The sequence below is a fragment of the Colias eurytheme genome, chromosome 2 (assembly GCF_061535395.1).
Source record: "Colias eurytheme isolate Ceu_HAF_F1 chromosome 2, ilColEury1 Martin Lab GWU primary, whole genome shotgun sequence".
Taxonomy (NCBI): domain Eukaryota; kingdom Metazoa; phylum Arthropoda; class Insecta; order Lepidoptera; family Pieridae; genus Colias; species Colias eurytheme.
Window position 1 is genome coordinate 3,536,780 of NC_142981.1, and position 12,560 is coordinate 3,549,339.

At 33.9% G+C, this 12,560-nt stretch overlaps 1 protein-coding gene across 1 annotated transcript; it reads left to right on the forward strand.

Annotated features, from left to right (window-relative positions):
• The first annotated feature begins 3,001 nt into the window (after positions 1–3,001).
• Positions 3,002–11,848, forward strand: LOC149910177 (centromere protein I-like). Its single transcript, XM_090111093.1, has 13 exons — positions 3,002–3,328; positions 3,437–3,589; positions 3,678–3,763; positions 3,996–4,103; positions 4,718–4,864; positions 4,946–5,008; positions 5,236–5,351; positions 7,087–7,247; positions 7,562–7,719; positions 7,976–8,122; positions 9,109–9,241; positions 9,691–9,934; positions 11,190–11,848. The coding sequence occupies exons 1-13, from the start codon at positions 3,160–3,162 to the stop codon at positions 11,566–11,568; spliced, it is 2,064 nt and encodes a 687-aa protein (XP_089967219.1). The 5' UTR covers positions 3,002–3,159; the 3' UTR covers positions 11,569–11,848.
• The last annotated feature ends 712 nt before the right edge of the window (positions 11,849–12,560 follow it).

The following is a 12,560-nucleotide window of genomic DNA, read 5'->3' on the forward strand; positions in this document are numbered from 1 at the left end:
GATTATACCATAAATTTGAAACTACGTAAAAACAAATGGCGTCCTGAACAACAAGAACACTTCGTAATTTAGTCGGATAACACAAAAAAATGTTTACGTCTATTTCGATGAAAATATTATATATTTGTAGATAATTTCACATTAGAGTTAATGAAAATGTATCAACTATATCCAGTTCTATAAAACAATATACTTCAAATAAGTTTACTTACGTGTGAAAGGTAATATTTGGTAATCTTCGTTCCGGCCGATTTTTACAACCAATCACACTACAACGCACCATATTTTCACTTAAAGTCGGATTAAAACAGATCACTGTCAATGTTTATTAAACTTTGAAGTCACATAACAGCGAGAAAAAACAAAAAACTAGCAAAACAATGGACTGTAGCCGCTTGTTTGGGACAAACTGCCTTTGTCCCCAACAAAAGAAATCGCATAACATGAGAGAAACAAAAAACAATGTTTCTGTCTCGCTTGCTCTTAGCTTTATAGTCATATGTGTATTTCTCTCACGCATTACTTGTCATTTTAGTGCCTCCTCTATGGTTCATTCTCACTCTACGAAAAAGACGGACGGCGTAGAGTGAGAATGAACTATAGAGACGACATCGGCGTATACCCGAACGAGATGGCGAATGCTTACGTCAATGTTGCCAACTATTACAAAAACTTTTTATCCGAAAAACTGGCAAAATATCTATAAATGTTTGGGTATTTTTTTGTAAGATAGGTTTATGAAGAAAAAGACAGATTTGAAAAGATTTTGTTATTTATTAACTTAACTAGCGACCCACCATAAAAACGACCTACTTTAATAAAAAAGTACTGGAAATAGTTCAAATTAAAAGCAAATTAAACGAAATACATTTATTTGAAAATGAACAGCAAAGTGACGGTAGAAATAAATGGGCAGAGGTTCCGCGATAATGTGCGCGCGAGTAGCAGACGAAAATGGACGACTCCGCCGCTCGTTCGTTCTTATAAAGGCGCGCCGCACCGCGGTGAGGAAGGCACGGGGGGTGGCCTTCCGGATTTTACTCCAACACGGCCTCTCCTGACGGGGCAGTGCAGCGTCCTCGCTGCCTTCAGTGGCAGCTGCAGCTCGTGTGAAAGGGCCAGCTTCGCAGTCTTCAGCGTTATGATGTGCATCGTAACCTGGAATATACAAAAAAACCGACATTGAAAAAAAATACTTAAACCAATGCAAATGAGGAAAACTGAACCGGAAAACCGAACCGTGTAACAAACTTTACACAAACATTAGCATTTAATATTAAAAAAACATTTCACGATTTTGGGGAAAATTTTACCCTGTACTGGTATCCCTAATGTTAATCACATGATTATACCATAAATTTGAAACTACGTAAAAACAAATGGCGTCCTGAACAACAAGAATACTTCGTAATTTAGTCGGATAACACAAAGAAATGTTTACGTCTATTTCGATGAAAATATTATATATTTGTAGATAATTTCACATTACAGTTAATGAAAATGTATCAACTATATCCAGTTCTATAAAACAATATACTTCAAATAAGTTTACTTACGTGTGAAAGGTAATATTTGGTAATCTTCGTTCCGGCCGATTTTTACAACCAATCACACTACAACGCACCATATTTTCACTTAAAGTCGGATTAAAACAGATCACTGTCAACGTTTATTAAACTTTGAAGTCACCTAACAGCGAGAAAAAACAGAAAACTAGCAAAACAATGGACTGTAGCCGCTTGTTTGGGACAAACTGCCTTTGTCCCCAACAAAAGAAATCGCATAACATGAGAGAAACAAAAAACAATGTTTCTGTCTCGCTTGCTCTTAGCTTTATAGTCATAAGTGTATTTCTCTCACGCATTACTTGTCATTTTAGTGCCTCCTCTATGGTTCATTCTCACTCTACGACGGACGGAGTATCCATAGAGTAACTGGAGTATCGCCTAAACATTGAGTGAAGCCTAGTAATGGCGGTGACACATACATGTGTGTGTGCCATGTTGCCATGGCAACACTATGGCAACAGCTGTCCTGACAATGGCGGCTGTATTTTTTTCTATAAATTTTGCCGTAATAATTTTGTCATTAAAACATAAAAGAAATAACTTGCTTCCCTGTGGAATGTAATCCCTTGTGTTTTGTTATTTAAAATTGTACTGTTGCGACACCATTTAACCACGCAAGACAGCATTTTAAATATTTTTTGGGAAACAGTGACGCAGTTAATCAGTCGGTAGTTCACGACGTAATGGCGGCCGACTAGCTTACTATGGTGAGAGTGTGTGCGTGTTCATTGTCTTTACACGATCGCTAGCTTACTACGGTGGCTTCACGTTGTTTGTTCGTAAAACGGCGTCCGTCTTTTTTTATACGTCCATGGTAGGATCATCAAAAAAGAAAATAAAAATAACGTAAATTGATAATTATTTTATTAATTATTTCAAATTGTTTGTTGACAAACTTTTTTGTTATTGTATTTGTGTATTTATATGAATTATCATATTTGCGTATACAGAATGTAATAAAATCCCCATAATACTTGTAATAAGCCCATAAAACTGAACAACTTTTCCCAAAGAACATATTTTGTCAAATTCCAATAAAACATTATTTACTTTCGCAAATGCATAATTGTCATTGTAAATTTATGATAAAAACTATTATAGGGAAAATCAAATACATTTTAGTAATTTTATTTTTCCATTTTATTTTTGCATACCGTACGGCCGTGTGTGAGCGAGAGGGAATGATAAGCGCCGCCATTGAAGATTCGTTTCTTTAAAGAACTAACTAATAAAATAATTTATTTATTTTAATACATATACCATAAATGGATTAACAGGAACTGCTGCAGGTGGAGCACTTCAACCTCCGTTGAAAAAAGGATGTGTATGTAATAGAGCTATATTTTCAAATTTCAATAGGTAGTCAATTATTATCCACAAAGATTTAAGAGAAATAGTGCAACACTGATCGTGTTTGCAAACATCTCGTCTTCTCTCTTGTCCCGAGCTCTTGTCACTTGAAAAGTTCAATGATTTTGAATGTTTAATGTCAAATTGTCAACGTATAATTTAAATTTTGAAATTGAAATTCAATTTTAGTGTTTTCATTTAATTTTAAGTGATAATTTAATACTTTGTTGGTGATTTTAACATGACGGACGTCGAAGACATTATTGATTACATAAAATCTCTAAAGAAAGGATTCGATAAGGAATTGTTTGAAAGTAAAATAGAAGAGTTAGCTTCACTCGCCGATACTTCTGGTTTAGATTACGATGATTTCCATACTTTGTTTAAAGTCTGGCTGAATCTAAGTATACGTAAGGAGCTGTTCTTATATGTTTTTATTTTCTGATACAATTTCCAAACTATTATAATATTTTATTGTATAATATTGTTATATGTTTTGATTGACCTGATTTTTATAGCCATTACAAAATGGGTGAACCTTGGCTCTTGTATCGTGCCTCAAGAAAAAGTAGCTCAAAATACCGTAGAGTATTGCTTAAAATGGCTCTTAGCCAATCATAAAAACCTGAACAATTTCCCTAGAATTGGTCATGTATTGGATTGGCTCACAGGTGGGTATCACACAAACAATAGGTATGGAATATTTTTTTTTATATTGGTATATTTTTTAATAACTATAAATATTTTCATTCATTGCAGCGGCAATGGATGCAGACTCTATAGATATGACTGCATTGGACATGGGCTATGAATTGTTTTATACATTTTTGACATATGAAGTGCTTGTGAGTATTTATTAAAGAATAATATATAATGTATATGAATGTGAATTTATAATGTACAGGCATGCTTAATATTATGTATTGTTATGTACAGGTTTAAACATAGAACTGCTGTCCAAATCGGTGGTAAATGTTAAAAAATGTTTTGATGATTCAAAAGTGCTTTTATAAGAAGTCTAATTGAATAAATAAAAGTTTGAGTTTAATTATAATGTGAGCTTTACTATTATTTCAGACTGTACATGCAATGAAACTTGTTTATATGTTGACAAAACCATCGGATGTTACAAGGAATAGAGTTTTAGAATTGATGGAGCATGCTAAAAATAGGGAAAGCAAAAAGGTTAGTACACATATTATTGTGTTTTATACTAAGTTGAACCCAATATATTTAAAAGTAAAGTAACTGTTGGCAAAGGTATTGAACCAAAAAATTATGATTTAGTGCAGTTGTGACTTGTGTAATTCACTACTAGATATTTTTGTGTAAACATACTACACAAATGCTACTATGAAATTACATAGTTTTTTGAATGATCTGCCCCCCTAGTCAAGTGGCTTTCTGTTAGCGTAGCGTTCAATAGAATAGACTACGAATGTATGAGATTGACGTAAGCTGTAGATAATGAGATTGACGTAAGCTGTAGATAAAACGTATCTACAGCTTACGTCAATCTCATACATTCGTAGTCTATTCTATTGAACGCTGCGCTAACAGAAAGCCACTTGACTAGGGGGCAGTTTATAATAAACACATTAATAACTAAGTATCCATATTTTTATCTGTATTTTCAAGAAATATTTCTCTTTTTCTCTGGCATATTATGGAATAGTTGGTCATATTGGCCGTTGGCAATATGACAGAAAGGTAAATTTATCTTTTAACTATTTAACTATGTAATATATTTTGATGATTTATGTTTGTTATTTCTTAAATATGTTTTTTTTATTTTATAGAATTTATTCAGACAGTTGCAAGTTCTCATAGGTTTGTTCAAATCCTACAAACCAGAATGTTGCCCAGAAGATATTCCTTCTATATCTATACACACTGCATTTAGGAAAATAAATGCTAATTTATTGATGAGATTCCAAAATTGTCAGGTAAGTTTGTTTATCTGCTCTATTAATTATACATACACTTTATTTAAAAAAATAATTAAATTAATGAATATTTATTTGCAGAACAGGAGAAATATAAAAACTGAAGAAAAACAGAGACTTATTTGGGTTAATGCCATGAATATGGTAAGTCTATTCTAGTATTATCCTGCTACTCATATATCCATATTAAGTGCTTGATTAACTCTGTAGTTTTTTAGAAACTGCTGATCTGCACTTATTTCAGTCTACGTTCAAATCTCAATAAAATTTTACAATCTTTTCCAACATTATTTCACATCATTTTATAAAAAAGATACATTTGACACTAAAATTTTCCTATCTGAAAGTGATTTTAAACATTATCTTTGTAGGAAAACAGCAGAAATAAGAAAGCGGAGCCACTTGTGCCTAAAATGGAATTCCTTCATGTGGGTTCAATGCAATACAACAATAAAGCACCTCAGAAGAACTATTTGGACTTTTCTGAGTAAGTTGTTTTTAAATTTTTAGTAAGCGTTGAGAATACTTATTATATATTTTTTATTTCTCTCATCAACAAACTACCTATATCTTTAAGAGATTCACTCACAAAAATCTAAAATTCAAACTAAAGCAATACTTTTTAGTAAATATAAATAAACTATTATAAAAAAAACCTTCTAATAACTCTAAAATATAATAACTCTAACTCTAACCTTCTAATAACTCTAAAATATAATTAATCTGTTCATTCATAAAATAATAAGAACTTATTACTAACTAGCGGTCCGCCCCGGCTTCGCCCGTGGTACATATTTACGTTTTCTCTACATAAGAACCATCCTCGTACTTCAAGGAATATAATAGAAAAGAATTATCGAAATCGGTTCAGCCGTTCACACGTGATGCCGTGACAACGCGAAACGGGTGCGGACCCGCCGCCTTTTTATAGCTCCCGCCGCGAAGCGCGTCGAACGCGGCAACTGATACACAAAAATAATCCTTATGGCATGATTCTGTTATTCACGCGCGATGACTTATAGCGTATTTTATGTATAACTTTGGTGTTTCTACACCGATTTACATGATTCTTTTACTATAACCTGCCCAGGAGTATGAAGAATAATTGTGCCAAATTTGGTTAAAATCCGTCGTGTAGTTTTTGTTTCTATAACGAATATACAGACAGACAGACAGACAGACAGACAAAAATTTTACTGATTGCATTTTTGGCATCAGTAGCGATCCCTTATCACCCCTTCATAGTTTTTTTTTAAATATATTTCATGTACAGAATTGGCCTCTCTACAGATTTATTATAAGTATAGATTTTATCTAAATATAAATACAAATAATACAAAATTATAGATTCACGAAAGGAGCATACTGTATGTTTACACTTTACACGGCCAGCAAGATTACCGATGTCGCTCGTTACTAAAAATTTTCTAAGTACCCTCATTAGGATTAAGAACTAACAATAAGTATTAAAACATAATATGTAGCGGTTTGTGGGCTAATGGTGCACAGAAAAACTTGAATGAGTTTATGATTGCATCAATGTAAATTATATCATCTAAGAGCGTATACGCACTATGCGGGTAGCCGCATTGCGGGTAGCCGTCCGGCTGACCCCAATCACAATTATGTACGTAATATTCATTTCTATGCGCACTGTGCGGTCTGCGGTAGCCGCATCGCAGTGCACATAGAAATGAATATTACATACATAATTGTGATTGCGGTCAGCCGGACGGCTACCCGCAATGCGGCTACCCGCATAGTGCGTATACGCTCTAAGAATTAATATTATGTTAAATAAATAAAATAAATAAAATAAAAAAAAATTTGACCAGAGATTGCTTGTACTGTAAACTGTTCATTAGAAAATAAATGCTAGGAAAAGCATTTGATTTTATTTGCATAATTGTACCCTTTTATATGTATTGCCCACTGCAACTGCCTATATTATAGAATTTTAGATATCTTTTATGCTAGAAGCAGGAACAGAAGCGTAGCGTACCATGGCGGGGCCCCGTATAAAAATTTGTTTGGGGGCCCTTAGAAAGGGTAAAGATTTCTCACAAAAGCGCACGTTGGGGGCCCTCTTGGCACGGGGGCTCCGTATAATTGATACGGCAGATACGCCGGTAGCTACGCCCCTGAGCAGGAAGCAGTGTTTCCAGTAAATGCTAAATTTAAAAAAATAACTGTTAATAGATTATAATACTCTTATATTTCAGGCCAGTATCACTGTTGCAATATAGTTTGAACCACAACGTGTCTCGGCCGGCGCGTCTTCGCGCTTTGCTGTGTAACGAAACTGGCCTCACCCTGCTTGCGTTGGCCGATCAAACCGATCAAGCGTTCTTCACACACGATTTGCACCATTTGCTTATTAATTGTAAGTATTTTATGTATATTAAAATGCCGTAAGGGTAATTTGTAAATTTCTTTCATATAGGTACTATGTAGCAGTAATAGTTAATTAATTTTCCTTGACTATTAACTTAGTGAAAATACAATTTAAAACAGATAATTTTTAGAATAATATTATGTACATAAATATTATATATTGTGTTAAAGTAAATTGTATTGTGTTGTGATTGGCACACATTAATAAGAATTTAATAAATAATATTTTCCTCTTTAACAAGCAACAGGTCTGATTATGATTAAAAAAAAAACACAGGGTTATATTTTTATAAAAAATTGCAGGTTTCCTGGACATATCGCCCCACACTTATACTGAGAAACAGAATTTACTTCGTCAGTTGGACGTCTTCCAATCAACCCTGATGCAAGGGTTACCAGTTATCACAAGATTCTTAGCGCAGTTCTTGCCTTTCTGGAATGAAGATGACTATTTTGTCGAGGTAAAATGCTGTATTGATTTATTTTTACCGAAAAAATTTTGTGGTGTCCACTTTTGAAGTTTATACATTTTGCATAAAAATTTGAAGTTAAAAATTCAAATTAATAATTTTTGTATTGTTAAATTTTACAACAACCCTTGGCTTGTAGTGCGCCAATAACACAGCCGAATTAATAAAAGAAAATTCTCAATTTCACTAAAATTGATAATATATTGTTTTAATTGAAGCTCATATTAAACAATAAAAATATTTTCAGATACTAGATCTAATAGAATGGGTCAACGTGGAGAGTCCAGAGCACATCGGTGACATATTGGATGCATTCACAAAGATATATTGCAGAGCGCACCCGATTCGACAGTGTGCTATACTCAAGAGTATCACAGCTATGTATACTAACTTGGTAAGAAAAGTATTTTAAGGGCGCTTGTGCACTACAGGGAATTTTACTGTCCGGCATTCCGATTTTTTACGGTCCGGTGTGGCATGAAAAAACCGATGAATTGGCTTGTGCACCTGTCCGTTTTTACTCGGATCAGTGCGGTACAGTTCAAGGAAGTTTGGCGGTATAATGCTATCATAAATGATTGTTTTTGCATTTTACAAGAAACGAGTAAAAAATATAGAAGGTGAAATATTATATTACTTCGTTATAATAAAAAGTAAAGTTCCGTAAGAGATTTAAAATGCGTGTTTCACTTATTTATTTTAATCGGTGACGAGGAGCTAAAGCTATTCCCACTTGAACTTTAACTTACCAACACTTACTTAGATAATAATTATAGGTTAATGCTTGGTCAATGTATATAAAATAACAATACCGACTTCTCAAATCACATTGCCAACTAAAAGAAAGTAAAACAAAAGCTTGCTTTTAATTGGCATATGCAGTAAAAACCAGTAAAATCCAAGCAAGTGGGCATTCGAAAACAATTATACCTACAGCGACTCGTAGACACAAAAAACCATCCGGAATAGGGAAAAGTAAAATGTCGGACAGTAAAATTACTTATAGTGCACAAGCTAGTATATAGATTAATGGCGTGCCATACCGGACCGTAAAAAATCGGAATGCCGGACCGTAAAATTCCTTGTAGTGGACAAACGCCCTTAGGCACCTTAAGTATTTTCTTCAATTTTCGGATAAAATTAATTATCATGTTGAGTACTTCTTCTTAACTCATAATTATTTTATGGGACGTATAATATGTCGCTATTTTAATGCATGAACTTTTTCCGCGCCGACGAAATATTTAATATATTTAATATAATAGTATGACGTATGTATTGCATTATCTTATACTGCTTTTCGAAATGATTATTTAGACTTTTATATCCACTAGTTTTTACAAATTACAAAATGTTTATTTCAATGCAGTTTTTTCTCAGGTATATGCTAGTACGAGATCTCGACAATACTTTTTAAGTATGGAGACATCGGCCGCCAGCTTTGCAGCAACTATACAGATGGTTGCGTCGAAACTGAATGATATGTGCAGCAAAGCACTGCAGGCTAATCCTGGTTAGTACTTTTTTCCTTACATTAGAATTAATTAATTAGCTAACGTCAGGAGCAATGAGGAGCCTATATTTAATGTTATTGAATGAGTGATCATTGATGAAGACTATGCTTCTACAAAACAAGTAATATGTTCTCTTATTGAGTTTTATGAATTATCTATACTAATATTGTAAAGCTAAAGAATTGGTTTGTTTGTTTGAACGCGCTAATCTAAGGAACTACTGGTCCGATTTTAAAAATTATTTCGGTGTCAGACAGACCATTTATCGAGCAAGGCTATAGGTTATATATCAGGGCACAGCTAGTTTTCTATAATTTGTAATCAAACTTTGTAAAATACTCTCGTTTTTCTCCATACCAGTAAAAACCAATGAAAAATTCCTTGTCATTCCTAATTTCCTATGTTAGCTAACTATAATTTTTGTTGAAATTATGTTTTTCTTCCGTAGAAGATGCGCGTGTACTATTCTCATCCGTGCGCTCCTTACGTCAGAGCGCCCGCAGCGATGCACTCGCGTGTGCAGCTCAAGGGGGTCACAGGGGTCGAAAGAACCAGCAAGGGGTTATGGTCACGGGGGTTGGGGGTCGGGAGGGGGTTGGTGCTTGCCGACCCCCCGCGCTATTGCCGCTCGCGCTGCCGCTGCTAGCGCCCTCTGCTGTGTTGCAGGATAACCTCGCTGAATTGATATTGTTGTAAGTATGGTTTTTTATTATTTTTAAGGTTAAAGGTAAATTTTTCAGTTGGTAGTATGGGGTTTTGTTACCCATGTCAAATGAAAGATCTTTGTTGATTAAACTTTTAATCAATCTTTTACTATTACAATATGTTAATACTATACAATGTTTCACCACAATGAGTTCAGTACATACAACAGAAGACAATGAATTGTGTTTCAGTAATCAGTATTAACTGCGCATTGACTAGAGAAAATTAACGGTCCCTTTCGTAACGCCACAGTTAATAAAATATTGATAATAAAAGTGGCAACGCCACAGTAAGTATGTGGTATCTGACTGAAATGTCTCCTTGCACACGGCATGGAACAGTTTTGAATCAAAAATTTCATGTTACTAAATTCATAACTAATTGTTTTTATGTACTTGTTTTGATAATAAAAATCTGAGCTGTCTTCAAAATATAGGAAAAAATAGAATGAAGTTCCATTCTGCTTTTTCAAAGGCGGTGTTTAATTTTTCGTTATAAAAGTTTATTTTACTTTTTTATTGTAATACTAGCGGTCCGCCCCGGCTTCGCCCGTGGTACCTACATATTTAAACTATCCTATCTCTCAAGTTGGATCGAACTGCACATGGATGTGCGAATTTTATTATAATCGGTTAAGTGGTTTAGGAGTCCATTGAGGACAAACATTGTGACACTAGATTTATATATATTAAGATAAACTGTCAACACAATAATTTATGAGAAGCATTATTGTTTTGGTGGTAAATAAAGCTACATTGCAAATCGACAAGGTTACCGTATAATCGGCTAGTTTAGTGGTTCATGTTTTCATTAAGCTCACTGAACACACAAAATTCAAGAAAAAACAAGGAAAAAGGCGAAATAACATCTTAACGCCTCGTTGAGTAAGAAAAAAAATGGCTACAATACCCAATAAATTTTTATTGTCTGCGAAGGATTCCTTGAACAGTGGCTGTTCATTCTGATTACAAATGAGATAAATTGCTAGAAAATATCTTTTCACCTCTGTGTCAATGTACCTACCTCTAACTTTATAATACATATAATATTTTGTAATTATTCGCTAATCGATATTACAATTCTAATATTATCATATCGAATATCGATGCATTTTTTGTGAATTTTCTTTTTTTTTTTTTAATATGAGTATATTTTTTTATAAATACTTCAATGCAAGTATAACTTATATCCAACATTATGTAATATGTTACAAAAAATAGTATAATTAAATTTTATTTGCAGGTACAAACAAATCTTCTCTACCATGAAAGCGAGTTACGGCAAAGACGATCGTTACCAACGACCGATGCGTATGCTCCAAGCGTATACGTCTGATTTCGTCAGCTGCTACTATGAACAGCTTCTAGCGAATCGAGAAAAAGGCCTGATTTTCAGCAACCTGCAGCCGCAAATCGTCAACAAGTTGGCCAATTTGTTGCCCGATGTTGACGCGAAATTGAGTATACGCAATCATTTGGCGTTTTCCCCATACACGTATATGAAATTGCAAGCGATTAATCAGTTGGATGCAGAGAACAAGTTGCTTTTTGATACGGTTATAGATAATGAGTTTGTCAACTTGAGCGAGTTTGTCAAAATGGCTATGCCGGACTTGTGTTGATTTGTAATTAAGTTAAATGTGCCTTTGATTCACGTATTTGTAAGTTTTTGTTGAAACGGAAAGTGTCATCGGGTTTTCATCTCATATGAAACGGACCAATTGTAATTCTTTAATTGATTGTAGATACACTGTTCCTGAGTTTGAAAGCTATGATTTTGAAGCGAAAACTTCTTTAGCGGCGTTGAGCACTTTTTCTGTAATGGGTATAAAATCTTAAACTCGCGTCAGGACACGTGACCTGATCGAAAAAGCGTATGACGGATACCATTCCAAAATATCAAACATGTTAATAATCAAGTTTTCACTTCTGCCGGCACTCCCGGAGTGCAACCCGTCTCTTTTTTGTCTATATACCGGGTTGCTATTGGCAGAACCGGTATATACGACTAGTTTATTTATATACGAAGTAAATTATACCTACAATCAAAGCATGCTTTTAAAAGATAATACGAGTGATATTTAATAATTAGGTTATGTGGAGGAAAAACAATGCCGCCTTAATTTTTATTTTCTTTTAGATTAAGTTATAATATCGATAAATATAGATAAGATTTATACATACACACACTGTCATTACACAAAAAACACTGGAATGTGATCAAAACGAATTATTTTTCAAACAAAGTTAAATTTTAAGCAAATGTTCATTTTAAGTGATAGCTATTAATTTGTATAAAAAGGTATTTTAAAAATACATTTAATTGCGTTTTATAAAAAAGAAGTTATTCTTCGAATGTTTTTCACACGCCTGTCAATGACCGCGCTCGATATAAGTTTCAAATTTTAATAATCTATACTAATATTATAAATCTGAAGAGTTTGTTTGATTGTTTGTTTGTTTGTTTGAACGCGCTAATCTCGGGAACTACTGGTCCGATTTGAAAAATTCTTTCGGTGTTAGATAGCACATTTATCGAGTAAGGCTATAGGATATATATATCATCACGCTAAGATAAACAGGAGCGAAGCACTGCGGGTAAAAAAACCGCGGG